Source organism: Castanea sativa, chromosome 3 (assembly GCF_040712315.1).
Source record: "Castanea sativa cultivar Marrone di Chiusa Pesio chromosome 3, ASM4071231v1".
Lineage (NCBI taxonomy): Eukaryota > Viridiplantae > Streptophyta > Magnoliopsida > Fagales > Fagaceae > Castanea > Castanea sativa.
Window position 1 is genome coordinate 30,720,594 of NC_134015.1, and position 17,975 is coordinate 30,738,568.

At 38.6% G+C, this 17,975-nt stretch overlaps 1 protein-coding gene across 1 annotated transcript; it reads left to right on the forward strand.

The window, feature by feature from the left end:
* The first annotated feature begins 338 nt into the window (after positions 1–338).
* LOC142629505 (uncharacterized) lies at positions 339–15,262 on the forward strand. Its single transcript, XM_075803508.1, has 7 exons — positions 339–615; positions 725–755; positions 859–877; positions 1,498–1,595; positions 3,328–3,426; positions 14,431–14,603; positions 14,841–15,262. The coding sequence occupies exons 1-7, from the start codon at positions 451–453 to the stop codon at positions 14,925–14,927; spliced, it is 672 nt and encodes a 223-aa protein (XP_075659623.1). The 5' UTR covers positions 339–450; the 3' UTR covers positions 14,928–15,262.
* Positions 15,263–17,975: the final 2,713 nt, after the last annotated feature.

Genomic DNA, 17,975 nt, shown 5'->3' on the forward strand with positions numbered 1-17,975 from the left:
TTTTGAAAATTAAGAACTCTGTTGAATCTGTTTGGATACAGTTGAAAATTAAAAATACTGTAATAAAATAATTTTTAAATGTGTAAATAGTACTGTAAGACTCACTTTTAATATATTTTTTTTATGAATAAAGTGGTTGTGGGGCCTGTGAATAATATATAAACAATGCTATACAGTATAATTTGTCAGGTAAAAGCTGAAACTACTCGAGAAAAATTAAAAAAAAGCAAAAAAAGTTAAAAGAAGTTGAAAAGTCAAACATATACTGCTACTACTGTTCATAAACAGCCGCATGAACAGAAAAACCTGTCCCTACACATGCAGAAGTAGAAAAGAAAAAAAAAAAAAAAAACATGAAAACGCGAAACCCAGCAAAATTAATCCGTATCCAAATCTCTCATAAAAAAACAAAAAAACTGTCTCGATTGGGCGCATAAGTTGAGAGGAGAGATGGCGAAGAAAGAGATAGTGAAAAACGCAGAGAAGTTAGTGGAGATGGGTATGAAAGGGAACGATGCGTCTCATGACGAAGCGCACGTGTGGAGGGTAAGAGACCTTGCTCTCTCCCTCGCACGTGAGGAAGGCCTCGCCTCCAACCCTGAATCTTTGGAAATAGTAATTTTTGTTTTTTGTTTTTTTGCTTTGCGTTTCTCTCTTTGAATTAAAATAAAAGAAGAAGAAGGTAAAATCCTTTTTTTGGTGTATATTTTGTCTTTTGGGGCAGGTGGAGCTTGCTGCACTTCTCCATGATATAGGTTATTAATCTCCTACTCTATACTCTATACTCTCTCTGTGCTATCTGTGTTTTTATTTTATTTTTTACTGATCCTTTTGGTTATTGGGTGCTGAGACTTGCAGGTGACTACAAATATATGAGGTTTGTATTTCTCTTTCTTTCTCTATGTTGTTGTGGTTGTTGGAAACGAAACTGATTCTTACTGACAATGGGCCCACCCACCTCCAATCTGCAATTTAAAATAAACTTCTTTTAATGGACAATGTATTTTATTTAGGAATGCTGTGAAACTATTGCAAACCTTTTTTCTTTTTTTTTTGGTAGACTTTCTTTTTTTCCTTTGTCAGATCATGTAAAAATGATGTGTGGATTAGGCATTTGAAACCTACCAATTATTTTGCTTATGATTTTAAGTGATCTTTGAAATCAATAATTATCAAAGATGTGCATTATATTTTTTAGACTTTGTGTGGGACAGTTCAATTTCTACTGATTTCTGAAGTTTATCAATTCTTGAATTTCCACATGCATGCACTTTTAATTCTGCTGACTTTAAGCTTTCTATTACAGTGGACACAATGTATGTAATAATACATGCTAGCCGTTAATTGAATTAACATTTAAAGCTACATACCAAGCAATTGTTGTACACCTTTATGGTTTTTATGCTATGACACTCATGTTGTCCTTGGAGTTCATTGATTTGAAATTTTTTATTTTTTATTCATATAGTCTTCGTTTTTCCTTTCTGTGACATGTAGAGATCCATCTGAGGAGAAAATTGTGGAAAAGTTTCTTGAGCTAGAGGGCATAGAGGAACACAAGAAGGTGAAGATTTTACGGATTATCAAGGGAATGGGTAAGTAATTTGAAGGCTATAGTTTGTGACTTTTAAACATTGCTCTTGTTTCTCTTTATTTTCTTTCTTATTTTGTTACCACATGAAGTATAAGATTAGGAAAATTAACAACTGTGTAGATATCATGTCAGGTTCAAGTTTTTATGGTAAAAATATAGGCGAAGTTTGAAAGTTGTTCAGATATTTTAGTCTATTTTTGCCCCAAAACGAGTTAAAGAGTTGGTCTATTTCAAATTTTCAACACATCCCATAATATTTATGTATTCTACTTGTACCGTTGAATCCCTACCACCTTATATGACAGAAGCGGTCTTTTGTGATTTGGATAAGTTCTTGGCTTTTGAACTTCTTGAATACATGTGGTTATATGATCACCTCATATATAGTTTGGAAGAAGCCTTGCAGGCTGCATCTATTTAAGGCATATTTTCCCTCTACAACAATTTGAAAGTTGGGGTTTGCCATATTCTTATACAGTAGTTGTGGCAGAATTGCATTGTATTACTGAAATGGAAGCCAATAGCTATTATAATAGCACTGGCTGTAATCTTTCCGATACTCTCTCACTCTCTGAGTCTTCTAAATTGACATTTTGGGTCCTTTTTTATCTATTACTTTTATTTTCCAGCCATTTGTGCGTGTGCAAGAACCTGTCCTTAGTTGCAAAAACTGGACTTCGGGTTTAATATACCGGTTCACGTTCATAAATTCATATGAATTTTTTTCTCTTCATAAATTCATAATTTTAGATAGTTTACTTTTCTTATATTTCCATGCTTGTTTGTCTCCCTTTACCACACTTTCTATCCGGCACTCTGATGCAAAGATTACAATCAAACCTATTTTAGAATTTATTATTTCAAAATTTTAATTATTGGAGATACCTGATCCTGGATTTTATGGGATATAATGCTTGAAGCCTATTTAAAAGCGGCTCCAGGAATATTCTGAGATAATGCAATTTGAATAAAATTCTGATTAGAGATGTTCCTCTACAGCTTGGTGGTGATTCTAAGCACCATTTAGTGGTGAAACCTGGGGTTCCTTTTTTGTATCACACTATCTTTTTCACATTTTCTCTTTTGCCTCTACTCTCCAGAAGTTCCTTTCCTCTCTCTCTCTCACACACACATGCACGCACGCACACGCACAAACGTGCGTCTTTGTCAAATGTTAATCGTTGCAGTCTACTTGGATGTCAAAGTGAATTCATTTATTTGATTTTGAATGGTAGTTGATCGTGTAGATGGTTAGGAATAAAACAAATATATTGTACTAATGCTCATAATGAATAAGTTTTCCCTGGTTCCGTCTTCATTTGAAGAAAAATCGTCAAAAAACTAGCAACTTCTTATGTTATTTTCCTTATTTTAAGTAATGATTCCTTTAAAAAAAAAAAAAAATCAAAATTCATAAGTCTGAGTTTCCTCCATTTATGGTGTCACTGCACACAATGATTAAATTTTAATCAGAAATTTGAAATTTTAGATCCATGATTTATTTATTTTTAAACACTCGGAATTTGTTTTAATTTTTGAGTTTCATATGAATTTTTATAGTTACTAGGGCATTGAAAGGTAAACTTTATTCATATCTCTGTTTCAAGCACCTTTCAATGCACTATCAGCTTTTCGTATTAAACTTCTGATCATTTTTCCTTTTTGGTCTCTTTGTCACAGTTCATATCAGTTCTTTTGAAGTAATCTTGATAGATATACTTTTGAATCTTTAGGTTTCAAAGATGAGCTTGCTGGGCTTGAAAATGATCAACTTTTTCCAGAATTTGGAATTGTGCAAGATGCTGATCGTCTTGATGCAATTGGTGCAATTGGTAATTTCTGGTTTTCATGTGTGCTTTTATATAAAACGAAAAGCCATCTGTACTAAACTAAAGTGATTGCTTAAAAAGTGAGATTCTGTTTGGAAGTTGTCATTTTGCTATGGGCCAATTATATGTGTGACAAGTTCAAATTGCTCAAGACCTCATGTTAGTTCTACTATTTGTATTGGCTTTGTCGACGTCTTCTCTTGAGATCCTAATGCAGGCAAAGAGAAGCTGGTTTTTAGTTTTTTTTTTTTTTGATAAGAAAATTTTATTTAAAGACATAATAATGAGTCACCTAAGTATACAGGAAGTATACAGCAGGGGACCAAAATAATCAAATACATAAAATACAAGCTATAGTTTTAAATCATATACCAAAAAAATAAAATGACTTCTTATGATAGACATCCAATCCGATAGAGTTTTAAAGAAGAAAAGTTTTAAAGAAGAAGAGTTTTTAAATATCTGTTGGTTGATTGGGAGAAGGTTTGTTTGCCGGTGGATGATTGCGGTTTGGGGATCTAGAGGGTTGGGTTGTTTAACTAAGCTTTACTTGGTAAGTTGTTATGGCGTTTTGGAAAGGAAAGTGACAGATCATGGCATCAAGTTATTGCAACAAGTATGGCGTGGCTAGAGGAGGTTGGTGTGCTAGATTTGTAAGAGGTACTCATGGGTTTGGGATGTGGAAGAGCATTAGAGAAGGAGCAGAGAAGTTCTTTGGATAGGTAGAGTATAATGTGGGGGAGGGTCACCATATTAGCTTCTGGCATGATCCTTGGTGTGGGAGTACTCCCTTAAAGGACCTTTTTTCTTTTTTTTTGATAGGTAAAAATATGTGCATTCAAAAAAAAACACTACCTTATGCAAAAGACATAAGGCAGAGAGATAAGTACACAGGGAAGAGAAAAAGAAAAAAGAAAAAAGAGGAGAAAAAACTAAGAACACATAAGAGAACTAAGAAACGTAGGGAGAGATTCACTAGAGGTGAGTCCCCAAGCCCTAGACCAATCAAACAGAGTGCCACTAAGAGAGGCCAAAAGCTGGTCGTCTGAGCTTTCCATGTCCTCAAACGTCCTCCTATTGCGTTCCCTCCAGAGACACCACATCAAGCATAAAGGAGCTAAATTCCAAATGCTAGACGAATGCTTTCCAAGCCAATTCCACCAACTGAATAGAGTATCCGCAATCGATCTAGGCAAGACCCAGGACAACCCAAAAGATCTAAGAACCAAACTCCACAGTCTAGAAGCCTTTCCACAATGTAATAACAAATGATCCGCCGTCTCTCCATTACAGCGGCACATGATACACCAATCAACAAAATCCAACCCTCTTCCCCTCAAATTATCCCCTGTAAGGATCCTATCCCAAACAGCAGAAATTCCACAAAGAAAGAGACACGCCGAGGAGCCTTAACCTTCCAAACCCCTTTCCAAGGGAAGATAATAGGCGCGGAGCTTCTCAACTTATTGTAAAACGAACGAATATCAAAGACCCCGTTCTTTGTCAACTTCCATCGCATACGATCTACATTTTCGGTGTGAGGAAGATTGGAGCCCAATGTTTGAAGAAAATCATCCACTTCACGCATCTCCCAATCATTAGGACTCCGAATAAAACGAACATTCCAAATTCTTCTCCGCTCCTCAATCCCCAACCGTTCAAGAGAAGAGGCCACCGATGCCTCTTTATTGGATGCAATCCCATACACGCTCGGAAAAGACAACCGCAGGAGACTCCCCACACCAATGGTCAGTCCAAAGCTTCACTCTATCCCCCACCCCTACCTCAAAGTAAGTATTCTTGCTGAAATCCTCCCATCCCATTCGGATACTTCTCCACAAGCCACACCCATGCGCCCCTCTACCTAGCTTGGACTTCCATCCCCCCCAATCTTCCCCAAACTTAAGGGCTATGACTCTTCTCCAAAGCCTTGTCTCCTCAATCCCAAACCTCCATAACCACTTCCCTAGTAAAACTTTATTAAAGGTAGTTAATTTCCTTACCCCTAACCCACCATTTTTCAAAGGTGCACACACCTTATCCCATCCCACCAAATGAAGCTTGGATTCCCCCCACAAGAAATCCCTTTGCAACCTCTCAATTTTATTGGCCACATGCGTAGGGATGGTAAAAAGAGACAGATAATAAGTGGGAAGACTAGACAAAGTGCTTTTAAGCAACGTTAGTCTTCCACCTTTTGACAGATACAACTTCTTCCAACCGGCCAACTTACGCTCAAAATTCTCCAAGATAGGATTCCAAACAAAAGAGGGACTTGAAGGACGCCCCCAAAGGCATACCAAGATAGGTCATAGGCAAAGATCCAATCCGGCATCCCAAAAGCTCTGCTAAGACATGGATATTAGGAACCTCCCCAATAGGAACCATCTCACTTTTCAGCACATTAACCTTAAGACTCCGTCACCGCCCGAAAACAAAGAAGAAGCATCCGGATATAAAGAATCTTGCTCCTCATCGGCATACGCAAAACAATCGTGTCATCCGCAAACAATAGATGCGATACACAAACCCCTCCCCCTCGTCTACCGTGAGCCCTAAAACCTCGAATTAAACCAGCCCTTCGGCTCTTTGCAAGATCTTACCGAGAACCTCCATCAAAACCAAAAACAACATGGGCGACGGCGGGTCCCCTTGTCTCAACCCCTCGAACTCCCAAAAAAATCAGCCGGGGTCCCGTTAAACAACACCGAGAATCGGGTACCGTAGATATGCAAGTGCGGATCCACCTACACCACCTCACCCCAAATCCCATTCTCCTCAACAAATCAAGAAGAGTCTCCCAATTCACATGATCATACGCCTTCTCAATATCTAATTTGCGATAACCCCGGAATCTTACTTTTCACCCTACTATCTACACACTCATTAGCAATGAGAACCGAATCAAGAATCGTCTACCACCCACAAACCGTTTCCGAGACTCGTATATCAATCGATCCAAAACCTCTTTCATGCGATTTGCCACACCTTGGCCAAAATCTTGTAGACACTCCCTACCAAACTAATAGGTCTAAAATCTCGAATATTGGAAGCACCATTCTTCTTAGGGATTAAGGCTAGGAACGTTGCATTTAGGGATTTTTCAAACTTACCGTGTTGATAAAACTCTTCAAACACAAACTAGGACATCTCTTTCCACAGTTCCCCAACACCGGTGATAAAAAGCCGAGAGAAACCATCGGGACTCCGGAGCTTTATCTCCTTCCATCTCTTTGACAACTCGAAGGACCTCCTCCTTTTCAAACCTCCGTTCAAGCCATCCCTCTCCAACCCCTCTATCCGAACAAACTCCAATCCTTCCACGAAAGGCCTCCACTCCCTCGATCTCCTTGTACAAATTTTTATAAAAACCGGCTTGGTCGGCCATCTCGGATTCGTTCTTCATAGGTAACCCCATTCACTTCCAACATACTAATATGGTTATACCTTCTCCGAGAATTGGCCATCTTGTGGAAAAATTTGGTATTGTTATCTCCTTCCTTAATACAAAGCATCCTCGATTTACGTCTCCACGAAATCTCTTCCAAAGAGAGAAGATTTCGAATTTGGGATCTCAACCCACTCTCTCACCTAACTCCACTACGTAAAGACCATGCTCCCCTTCCCTAACGTCCAATAATCTCAAAGCCTCCAACAATTCTTTTTCTCGACGCTCTACATTTCCAAACTCACTCCGGTTCCACCGAATAATATCTCGCCTTCAATGCCTTCAGCTTCTTGGCAAGAACAAGCCAGGGGTACCGAGGATGGAGTATCGATTCCACCAAGAATGAACCCTCTCTTTGAACCCATCCGACTTTAGCCACATGTTTTCGAACCTAAAAGGACTTTTTCCCCCTTACAATCCGTCCCCGCCTCCACTAAAATGGGGAAGTGATCCGAAATAGGACGATAAAATCCGTTGGGTCACATCCGGGTAGTGATCCTCCCAATCGAGGGAAACCGCAGCCCTATCTAACCTAGACATCGAGGGCTGATCCGAACCACTCGACCAAGTAAAACTCCCTCCTTCCAAAGGCAAATCTATCAAGCTAAGCTCCTCAATGAACTCGAAAAGTTCTCCATTGCCGGGTGAGACGAGCCCCCAACCGTTCACTTGGGAACCTAACAATGTTGAAATCCCCATGTAACACCATGGGACCTCCCAAAGTTGCCGAATACCAATCAGTTCATCCCACATATGCCCCCTCAAGTTATTATCATTCGGACCATAAACCCCAGAGCAAGCCCAAATAAAACCGTCCCCCAAGCCCTGCCACCGGATTGAAATGGAAAATTGACCCACTAGAACCTCCAACTTTTCTAAAACCCTCCTATCCCACATCATCAAAATCCCACCAGCTGACTGATCCGCATCCAAAGCCACCCAATCTACATAGGGGCGGGCCCACAAACCGTGTATCAACTCGACAATCCATGCCTCGCGAGTTTAGTCTCAAGGCAAACAACATCACAATTCCAATCCCGTAATAAATTTCTAACTACCAAACGCTTCCGCGAGTCGTTCAAACCTCGCACATTCCATGACACCATTCTTAGCTTCATTAAAACTAAAAAACTCCCTACTGCAGCCTCAGACAAGCAATCAAGGAAAATAAAACTATCGTCCATCATAATTAACCAAGGAAATCAAATTCCTCAACTCCCTCTTCCCTTTATTCTTGGAGGCAACTTTACGGTGAGCTACCTCTTTCCTGTGCACCAGCTTGGTTGCCTCAATCTCCGTCTCAAGTCTTTGTAGGAGCATAATGCACCTCTTCTCATGTCGACCCAAAGGAAGCCCCATCAACTTACTGAAACTGGGGAGTCTCTGTTTCACCCAATTAGACACCGCGAAAGTGTTATCCAACCTCCTCACCTCGCATTTTTATTCAATTCAGCAAACTACAACCACTCCCTGTGGGATTAATAGACATCGAGGGGAAGAGCTCTCCGCTTCACCTGTGGCCTCAACCGCAAAGGTCAAGTTTCGACCTCGTACAAAGCCAATACCGATTGATTAGCTTCAATCCCAACTCTCGGTGGACTTAGGACAGAGGTAGATAGCTCGAGACCTTTAACAGACCTTACACCCTCTGTTTCAGCATTACCCAAAGTGAGCAGAGACTCAACGGCACTAGGCCCACCTCGAGAGAAGAGACTCATAGCCATCGCCATAGTCTCCGCAGACAACCCAAATGCTCCGAAGAAGAAACGGAGACACCAAATCGGCCTCATGGTGTGAAGAAGGCCAATATCGGCCCCTATCCAAGCCCGCCGGTGAAGCCCCGCGAGAGACCCATCGGAAAAGAGTCACCGTCCGCCACCGAGACGGTCGCCGGCCCACAATCGGTCTCGGCTTGGGTCGCCGCGCGCCGTCGCCGCCGCCGAGCAGGTTGTCGCACTGAGGCGACCTTCTCCGATAGCTCCGGTGACTCCTCGGCAGGGGCGAAGTCAACCCCGATGGCATCCTGAGCCTTCGTAGCTTCGTATGTTGCTCTGGACTTGGCCAAAACTTGATCTTTCAGACTTAAGAGACTCAGGTTTCTCCTTGGTGGGCTAACACTCACTTCCGCTTACTTACTTGGGCCATTGGGCTCAGAATGAAGGCCCACTTGGAACCCATCTTTATCTAAGTCCACAGAACAAATATTAGCCCGTGAACCACAAGGCTCCCTCTGATCTCTTGATACACATAAGGAACTCCTCAGACCAACTTTATGCCACGCCACCCTCCTTTTTCCTTCTGCAATCACTTCTATGGTCAAGCTGTTACCTGCCCACACAGGCTTTCCCAGTTCACCAAATTTTCCAAAAGCATGTTCAGACCCCTTTGATTTGAAATTCAGCTGGGATTTCCTTTGAATTCCTACCGGTTTTGTTATACCCACATTAAATGCCTCTGTACTGCTCCGAGAACCTGCAACTCTATCTTCTAAAGTCATCGGACCAGCCAAGCTCACCGGGTTCTGTTTCACAACTGGGTTTTGCTTCTCAAAATGATTTTTTCTTCTGAACTGCACCTCATGCCCACGCACCACATCGGCAAAGGATGTAGAAGATTTAATCCCTGAATTATTCTTAAGGTGCTGAGCCACAAATTTGTACTGCCCAATCCCACTATTCGCATAATTATCGGGTTCCAACATCTTCCTTAACTCTAACCCAAACACCCTCCATCCATTCTTAGCTCTGCCTACTGGAATAATAATGGACCTCCTAGACCCGCCCACTTTAAGTTCCGTCAATCGTAGGAACACGCCAAAAGAATTAGAGCTCCGTTGAAGGGTATAAGCAAAATCACCTTCCCTGAACGAAAAAAAATACTTCGAACTGGACCCAACGACTAACTGTTCTAAGCTCTTCATCAGCCATTGTGCCACTGTCTTACCCATGAAGACCGACTTCATGAAGGACCTTTTTTCTTGATCTGTTTACCCGTTCCCGACCCAAGGAGGCTTGGATTTCTAACCTCAGTGTATCTGCCTCAGAAGGGGGAAGTAGGAGCTGGAATTTTCAATTCCGTCAAGAGGATTGGGAGCAGGAAAATGTTTGTTCTTTCATTGAGTTTATGTATTCCCACATGCCAAGGAGTGAAGGGGATGATTCTTTGACTTGGAAGTTGTCTAAGAAGGTGGTGTTTGATGTGCGTTCTTATTATAAGTTGTTGTCTGGTCCCTACAATGAGGTTTTTCCTTGGGAGTGTATTTGGTGTGCAAAGGTGCCTAAACGGGTGTCTTTCTTTTTATGGACAGCAGATAGGGATGGGATACTCACTATTGATAATTTAGTTAAGCGTGGTCAGACCTTGGTTAATAGGTGTTGTTTGTGTTGTCGTGATAGAGAAATTGTGGATCATCTTCTTCTCCACTGTAAGTTTTCTCAACTTGCTGTAATTTTTCTCGATCAGAATGTTCAACATCGTGAATATGATGCTTAGATTTTTTGAATAAAAGTTTTATTACCTATAAAAAAAAAACAAAACTTTCAGCAAACTCAAAACACACACTCAAAACACTCATGATGGAGATAAGAATCAGTTTGGTTTGGAATTAAGAGAGAGAGACTGATTCTTTCTCCCCTTTACCACCTCAAACTTAGATTAGAGAAAAAGAGAGAGAGAGAACTCAGATTTGGTGTTGATGTGGCTGACATTGGCGGTGACAATGACACCAAAGGTTTTAGTGATATTGTAGAGGGTGAGGTTGGAGACAAGAGGGTTGAGCTTCATCAGCAAAGCCAGAGGCTGTCCGATCCCACCAACATGACTCACATCTCATTTGTCGTTCGCTGCCGCTGCTAGCTCGCCATTTGACTGAACCACCTTGGCTTCTGCTTCTCTATCTTTTGCTTTGACTTGAAAGGGAGGTTGGGGTTGTCTTTGGATTTGGGTTTTGTGTCTGATGAGCCACAATGATGAGGGAGAGTATGGGTTTACTGGGATTTTGTTGGTGTTTGTTGTTTTGTGTTCTGATGAGTCATGAAGACGAGAGAGAAGATGGGTTTGCAGAGAGGGAGGATGGGTTTGCTAGGATTTTTGTTGGGTGCTCATGGTTTTTGATTCAAATTTGTTGGGTTTTCTGGGATTTTTTTTGGGTTGCTCATGTTTTTGCTATTTCTGTTCGAATTTTATGGTTTTGATTTTTCTGGATCAAATTTGCAGGGGAAATCAGTTTGAAATGTTCATTTGGTTTGAATTTGCTGGGGAAATCAGTTTGATTTTTCCAAGTTCGAATTTCGTGTGTTTGAATTGTTTGTCATGTTCTTTGTGGTTGTTGTTCCTCTCTTGGTTTGTTTTTAATTTTTGTTTGATTCTGTGATTAGGTTCTAAAACTTGCTGATTACGGTTTGGGTTTGGACAAACGAGAGGGATTTTGGGTATGTATGTGGTTGTTTGGCCATGAGTCAGGGGATTTAGGGTTGGTTTCAAAATGGGTTTTGGATGTGTGTGTGCTTTTGCTGTTTTTCTCTTGGTTTGTTTCTATTTTTTGTTTGATTTTGTGATTAGGTTCTAAAACTTGTTGATTTCGGTTTGAGTTTGAAAAAAGAAGAGGGCTTTTGGTTATGTATGTGGTTATTTGGCCGTGAGTTAGGGGATTTAGGGTCGGTTTCAAAATGGGTTTTGGATTTGTGTGCACATTTGCTGGTGTGTGTAACTGAAAGTTTGAAATATATTTACTAATGTTGTGTTCTTGTGTTTTGGTTTTGAAAAAAATTTTGATTTGAAATATTTTCATGCAACTGAAAATAGTCCTTAAAATATAAATGCCTGGGTTTGAAAAGTTCTTGAAATATAGTCTGGATTTGAAATTTGGGGTTTGAAATATATGCTTTGGTTTGAAATCTTGTGTTCACGTAATTGTATGTCAACAGTGATCTGAGAGCTGAGATTCTGGCACTTGTCTTATGTTTTCTGTAGGGCTTTTGCATTTAGATGTTTCTACATTATTACTATGAGCTTTTATACCTATCAATATATATATATATATATATATATCTTGTGTTCACATAATTGATTGAAGTTCTTTGAGCCAAGTTTTACCAATAGTACTTTTTGATCTGGTGTTCTCTTGTTTTATTTTTTTATGTGTTTTTGTTTGTTTTTTTGTTTTTTGTTTTGGGAGGAGAGACATCAAAGGGGAGTAAAAATACATATTTACCCTATTTTTGACATAGATGTATTATGGTAGCTTAACGAAGGTGACCTCAAGTAGGCAAAGTGCAAATTTTCAAACCATGGGTAGGCAAAGTAAAAATGGGCCTAACTATCGGTGAGTTTATTGTAATTACTCATTTGGTTATATTATTGGTTTCATATGTTATTGGGTTTTTAATAGTTCTTTAATTTGGGCTTAATAGTGAAAGCTCATTGAGTCCAAGTCCTATGAGGGTTAGGTACTCATTTGCATTCTATGAAAATTTCCAGCAAAGATTGCTCTTGAGGTTTTTGTAATGCAATCCTATCCAATGTATGATGACAACCTAACACATTGCAACCAGACCTTGATTTCTCACTCTTGGAACCCTAAAATGATAGGTTAATAGGCCTAGCACAACCTACCTTTTATTAGTTTCTTCACCACAAAACCGGATTTGCTATAGTTCTGGTTTACTGCTCACAGCCTCAAATCAGATCTGATCTTCTTCCTTTTATCACTGGTTTTGAGTTCCATGACATACCCATCATGTTACTCCATAAGCTTAATCCAGACTTTTCCACCCCAAAGCTAAAGCTAGCTTTTCCAAAACTCTACAACAAGTTGCTCTCCAGAAATTCCTGCTTCATAGTTGGTCTCACTGCCCTCTGTCCTACGTCAGATCCATATACTACTCCCCCCTTTTCTCCCAATGTTAACAGTCTATATAAAGTACATGTGTGCATAAACATTTGTTTGTTTGTTTTTATTTTTACTTTTTGTGAATCGGTAAAGATTTTATTAAAAGAACAATCACAATACACGAGAACAACTGAGTCCATAGGACCCTAAAAACAGTAAAGAACAGAGCTAATGCATGCACTTCTCTTAGTTCTCTGCAGTGCCTTACATCAGAATGACCAACCCAGGCACTAGCGGCTAGCTGCGCTCCTTAGCACATTTACAGCACAAGTCAATCCTACCTAGACTCTCTGCAGTTTACACATAATAGAGGGGTTAATCCCCATTTACAACACAAATACATGATTAAAAATTGACTCTCAGCTACTGCATCTACCCTCCACTGGAGTTTTAACATCCTTCTTTATATTCCTGATAACCTATTCTTCATAGTAGATCCTCCCTGTATGAATAATGTCATTCCTCTGCAGCCGCAGATATACACTATAGCCTACCAAGCAAGCTTGCAAATAGTGGTCTTTAAGACTTTCCCCTTCAGCTGAATAGAGCACCGGTCTTCCAGGGCTTGCCAACAGGATTTAGCAACCAAAATTAGACACAAACCCATAGTGATCTTCCAGATTCTTTTGGTGAAGGAGCTTTGAAAAAACAGGTGATCCCTGTGTTCTATGCTTCCTCTGCAGATTACATAATTACTGTCACCAGTAAATCTCCACTGCAACATTCTTTCTTTGGTTGGAAGCTTCTTTTTATATATTTATTTTTTAATTTTTAGCCAACCATCCAATGAAAGCATGCCCAGGAATTGGTATATTAAACCAGAACAGTTTCCACCAAGTCACTTCCAACCCTTTAACTCTAAGCTCTTCCCACGTAGCAGCACAACAGTATTTTTTGAAGGGGACCATAGAGCCCTGTCTTCCTCCATTAATTCATTCAGACTAAGCTTGTTTTGGATGCCAACTAACTACTCTGATCTGGCTGCCTCTGAACCCAGTGCTTATTCCTTAGAACAAAGTCTACTCTTGCCTCAAAAAGACTTGTTGCATATATATATATATATGACCCTAGGGCCATATCTCTGGTTTAAGATCCCATCAGGATGACAATGATCATGCCACAGGAAAATCTTCTTTCCACCCCCCAGCTCATAACTCAAGAATTTCCTGGCATTCTCTAATTTAGAGCATTGCTCTCCATTCCCAGGCACTATCTTGAGGGATTTTTACCGTCAAAAAGCACTTCCTTTTTAGTAGATATTCATGAACCATGCTACCCATTGTGAATCCTCTTTGTGGGATATAGATATTGTTGTTTTAGATTAGGGTTTTGCTGTGTTGTTAAGAGAGAAATACTATACTACTACTTGGATTTTTTTTCCTGAAAATAGTAAAATCATTGCAACTCCTTGGATGTAGTCAAATTTTCAAGTCATGTAATGATTATTTCGTGTGATTGTTTTCTTTGGCGCATGTTTTTCTCTATTTTTGGCATCTCATAGATCTAGGAATTCGTGTATATTCTCCTAATCCCTACAGTTTAACGCCCTTGTTTCTATTGCTGAGCTAAAATTTAACTTGTTGATATCATCATTGAGTACTTCTTTACTCACTGAAACTGATTCTTCATTGATAAGTAATGCACAAATCTTAATTGTTTCTCTATTCAGGAATTGCTCGTTGCTTTACTTTTGGTGGAAGTAGGGGCAGGGTGTTACATGATCCTGCCATTCAGCCACGATCAGATTTATCTAAGGAGCAGTACATGAAGAAAGATGAGCAAACTACTGTAAATCATTTTCATGAGAAGCTTCTCAAGCTGAAGGATTTGATGAAAACCAAGGTAAAAGCAATGAGTTGGAGGCACTTTGCTAGAATTGCTTGATTTCCTGCCGCTGTTTTTCTTATTGTTTGTGTGCATCCATGCATCTTTTGTTTGTTTGTTTTGTTTTGTTTTTTTTGTTTTGTTTTGTTTTGTTTTTGTTTTTGCTGAATCATGCATCTTTTGTTTGTGCTTAATGTAGTAGACCACACGATATGTGTATGGTGCAGTTATATAAATCTGTTTCATTATATTCAGGCTGGGCAGAAGAGGGCTGAGACTAGGCACAAGTTCATGGAGGAGTTTTTAAAGGAGTTTTATGAAGAGTGGGATGGGAGAGCTTGAAAAAGGTATAGATGTATTATAGATGTATTATAGCGTAATATAGATGTATTATCCTCAAACTGAGCCATTCATCTTAGCGAATCTTTAAGTGCACCATGGGAACATCCTACAGTATAACATAATGGAAAAATCAGAAACTGGGAGATTCCTGTGAATGTCATTTTGATAAAGCCTACTTCACTAAGGACCTTTTGATGTATCTTGTGGCTATGAACTCTTGCCACGACCAGGCACAACCCAAGTTCGTTCAATCACTGAAGGAACTTTGTCTGTGCAATCTTTGTTGGGAAGTTACTCTGCTCTACCTTACATAAATTTTTACTTGATGCCTGACAGTTTGATCTATTTTATGCACATTTAGCATTAATAAGGATTAGGCAAGAGGTTCACACACATTCGCATAACATTGATGTGTGCGCTTCCCATAATGCAAACTTATAGCGATTGCTAATTCTATAGATATACATGAGCAAAATGCCATTTAATTTTGAATATGTGGACATTGAACGTTATTGAATATGGTAGTAATTCAAAATGTGTTGTGAAAATTTTAGCCAAAGCAATTATTCTATGGTTCTAACTTTTTCTGCTGCTGACATAATTACAATATGTTGCTAATTTTGCAACTTGAATTGTTTCCCTTTTATACTCCCAAGCACTTTGTACCTATGGAGATGTCAGTTAGTTTGGTTCTAACTTCTAATATACGCAGTTAACACAGATAACACGTGTTTGTCACAAAAGGGCCACATAAAAGGTGATTTGACATACATGCATGTAGACAGGGCCGGCTCTAGACATTTTGGGACCTAAGACGAGAACTAAAAATGGGGCATTTCTTATATTTATATATTAATTAAATTAATGTTTATTTAATATTTTATATTATAATATATTTCATTTAAAATATATTTTTCTTGCCTTTTGAGATGCAAATTGATTAATTAAATTTTGTTTATTACTAATAACAAATTTATCCATTGATCATTTTTGAAACTCAATTAAAATATTTTTTTTAAAGTTTTTCATATACAGATGCATGTTTTCTAGTAGGCATTTCTAGTCAAATAATATATTTATAAAGATTAAAATAAATAATAACTTTCAAGTGTAGAGCAAATGAGAAATAGAACTTGATTTATTTAAAAAGTATTATTGTAGTTTCACTGAACAATAACAAGTTTTTAGCAATCTCAACTTACATAAATAAAGACTTCAATACATTACCACTATCTAATATATATATATATATATATAAACACAAGATTAATTTAAAAAAAAAAAAATTAAGCACAAGCATAACAAAAATTTAAGCATAATTATAACACAAGGCTTATTAATAAGACCCACCCACAAAAAAACATAAGACAAATCCTATCTAATCTATAACCCAAAAAAAAAAAAAAAAACGCAGGCTTTATAAAAAAAGAAAAAGAAAAAAACTTGAAGGCCCAAAACGCCAAAACTGATAAACAAAACCAAGGGTCCTATCTAATCTATAACCCAAAAATAAAAAAACTCAGGCTTCATAAAAAAAGAAAAAAAAAAAACTTGAAGGCCCAAAATGCCAAAACTGATAAACGAAACTAGGGGTCCTATCTAATCTATAACCCAAAAATAAAAAAAACGCAAGCTTCATAAAAAAAGAAAAAAAGAAAAAAAACTTGAAGGCCCAAAATGCCAAAACTGATAAACAAAACCAGGGGTCCAGGGGCCAATCTTATTGGTTATTACAAGTCAAAGTATTTATACCTGCTATCTGCTGAACGGGGAACGATTGAACCAGATACAGTGAGAGGCAGAGAAACCGATTTAGAGAAATTGAGAAAGAATGAGAGAGGCCGGAGGCGGAGAAACTGATTCAAAGAAAGAATGAGAGAGGCGGTCCAGGCGGAGGAAGCTTGTTGCCTTGCTTGAGCTGTTCAGCAGATGAGAACAGGGGAGAGAAAGAGAATCAGAGAGAATGAGAGACAAAGAGAGGCGGAGAGCAGAGACTAGAGAGAAAGGTAAAATTTTTAGGGATTTGAGTTGTTTTATTTGTTTTCATTTGTGGTTAATATCTTAGACTAGATTTGTAATTTATCTGGTTGATTTTTGGTTTGTTTAGAGGATAATAATGTTTGATTTACAAAAATTTTTGTTTTTTGGTTAAAAAGATGTGCCAGTTTTTGTAATTCTAAAACCAATTTTTTTTTTGATCCTACTCTCTTATTTTTTTAAATTTTGGGGCCTCCCTTCCACTTGGGGGCCTTAGGCAATTGCCTAACTCGCCTAAGGGAAGGGCCGGCCCTGCATGTAGAATGATCACAGCTCATTTTGCTATATTAGAAGAGTTTGTGGTAGAGCTCATAATACGGTACTTGTTCCTCATGAATTTAGGGGTGTAATAAGAGGTTTGGCGTGACCAGCGTTAAAAAGTTTGAGAATAAAATATTTTCGGGTAATATAGTAACGTCCTTCATTAAGGATTTTATTTAAGCTGCACCATCTCTAGTCTTGAATATATTAAAATTAATGTCAATATTTAAAGTATCCACTACATCATCCCCAACACCCTAGACACAATCTCTCACCATGTCGAAAACAAATTCAACCAAGGAGAATTCCCGGAGTTCTTGTTCTTTCTCGATGAATTGTGAAGGGACCTTAAAAACTTCATTTTGTTTTTACCCAATTTCTCTTTTTACAAGTTTTTGGAAGTAAAATATTTTTTAGAAAATGTTGTTTCATTTTTAGGTGTTTGCTTGGATGTAAAATGTGGTCAAACTTGTAAAATATTTTCCTTTAACTTTAAAATCCTTTATGAAAAGATGTAAAATGTTTTACTTTTAAAAATTTGGTAAAATATTTTAAACAAAAACAAAAAGCAACTCCAGTGGTCAGTGTTGACGGTTGGGCAATTGGTATGGTGGCTTGGTGGTCGAAGCCACTATTTAAGTAATCGGTGCTAGTGGTCTAGTCATTGGAGATGCTGTTTTGGTGGTCTAATCACTAGAGTCACCATTTTGGTTGCCATTTCGATCACTGGACCTCTAGTACTAGTGGCTC

Bases quoted from the DNA above. Each gene is read 5' to 3' on its own strand.
- LOC142629505 (XM_075803508.1), top strand. From the start codon at position 451: ATGGCGAAGAAAGAGATAGTGAAAAACGCAGAGAAGTTAGTGGAGATG. The intron at 616-724 runs GTAATTTTTGTT...CTTTTGGGGCAG, and splicing joins ACCCTGAATCTTTGGAAATA to GTGGAGCTTGCTGCACTTCT. The intron at 3,427-14,430 runs GTAATTTCTGGT...TTCTCTATTCAG, and splicing joins TGATGCAATTGGTGCAATTG to GAATTGCTCGTTGCTTTACT.